Source organism: Lactuca sativa, chromosome 3 (genome assembly GCF_002870075.4).
Source record: "Lactuca sativa cultivar Salinas chromosome 3, Lsat_Salinas_v11, whole genome shotgun sequence".
Taxonomy (NCBI): domain Eukaryota; kingdom Viridiplantae; phylum Streptophyta; class Magnoliopsida; order Asterales; family Asteraceae; genus Lactuca; species Lactuca sativa.
Window position 1 is genome coordinate 252,038,125 of NC_056625.2, and position 1,537 is coordinate 252,039,661.

At 39.9% G+C, this 1,537-nt stretch overlaps 1 protein-coding gene across 1 annotated transcript; it reads right to left on the reverse strand.

The window, feature by feature from the left end:
* Positions 1-628: 628 nt before the first annotated feature.
* Positions 629-1,102, reverse strand: LOC111911514 (uncharacterized mitochondrial protein AtMg00810-like). Its single transcript, XM_023907284.1, has 2 exons — positions 908-1,102; positions 629-835 (listed from the first exon to the last, which is right to left on the reverse strand). The coding sequence occupies exons 1-2, from the start codon at positions 1,100-1,102 to the stop codon at positions 629-631; spliced, it is 402 nt and encodes a 133-aa protein (XP_023763052.1).
* Positions 1,103-1,537: the final 435 nt, after the last annotated feature.

Genomic DNA, 1,537 nt, shown 5'->3' on the forward strand with positions numbered 1-1,537 from the left:
AAAGAGAGGGAGGGCACTATTGTCATTATCTTTGAGTTGTAATAGCAAAATCTGTTAAGAGGGAGTTTCTGGGCCATGGGAAATTGGTAATAATATTTGTAACTGTTAACTATGGAAAAGCCTCCATGATTAGGGGCGTTGTATTGAAATGAATATATATATATATATATATATATATATATATATATATATATATATATATATATATATATATATATATATATATATATATATGTCAACATAATTTACATAAAGGGTCCCTACACTATACATAGACAGAATAAATAACATATAACTTAACACACCCCCTCAGTTTGAGCATGGGGTTTACAAATTTTTAAACTGTGTCGAAAATCTAAAAATAACTAAGTGGGAAGGCCCTTAGTAAATATGTCCGCAAACTGGTGAGCCGATGGAACATGTAAAACATGCACATGACCAATGGCAACACACTCCCTAACAAAATGTATATCTATTTCCACATGCTTGGTATGTTGATGTTGTACCGGGTTTGATGCCAAATACACGACACTCACATTATCGCAAAACACAACTGTTGCTTTAGACAATGGATAAGATAACTCGAGAAGGAGATTACGAAGCCATGCAGCTTCGACAACCACATTAGCTACCCCCGATACTCTGCTTCAGCAGAGGAGCGAGAGACAACATGCTGACGTTTGGAAGACCATGACATGAGATTATCGCCAAGATAAACACAAAACCCAGAAGTGGACCGGCGACTTTTGGGACAACCCGCCCAATCAGCATCAAAGTAGGAGACCAAGCAATCAATAGAAGATGGCCAGATAGAAAGGCCAAATGAGAGAGTACCCTGAAGATAACAAAGAATGCACTTGAGAGAAAGAAGATGAGGTTCACGTGGATCATGCATAAATAAACAGACCTGTTGAAAAGCATAAGAAATATCTGGTTGAGTGAATGTTAGATATTGTAGAGCCCCAACAAGGCTTCGATAAAGGGTGGGATCGGAAACTGGAGAACCATCAGGTGAGAGCTTAGATTTAGTGTCACTAGGAGTGTTGCATGGGTTGCAAGAGGACATGTTAGCACGAGAAATTATTTCCTTGGCAAAGGCCATTTGAGAGTGTAAGAGACCTTGCGAGGAACGAGAGGCATAAATTCCAAGAAAGAAGGAAAGAGGGCCTAAATTCGTTATAGGAAATTCCTTAGATAAGCGAGAAATGACGCAAGATATGAGAGAATGAGAGGAAGTAGTGAGAATGATATCATCAATCTGAGCGACTACTTTTGAACCCGAAAGATGATATGAAATGAAACCGCTGGTACCAGGCACGAGGTGTCTGCTTGAGGCCATAAAGAGCCTTGCGAATCCGAAAAACATGGTGATGGAAGGTGGGGTGGACATAGCCAGGAGGTTGTTGCATGTACACTTCCTCGGAAAGGTCACCATGCGAGAAGGCATTCTTGACATCAAGTTGATTGATGGGCTAGTTTTTAAAGATAGCAATACTAAGAACTGTGCGAATCGTTACAGGTTTGACAACCGGGCTGA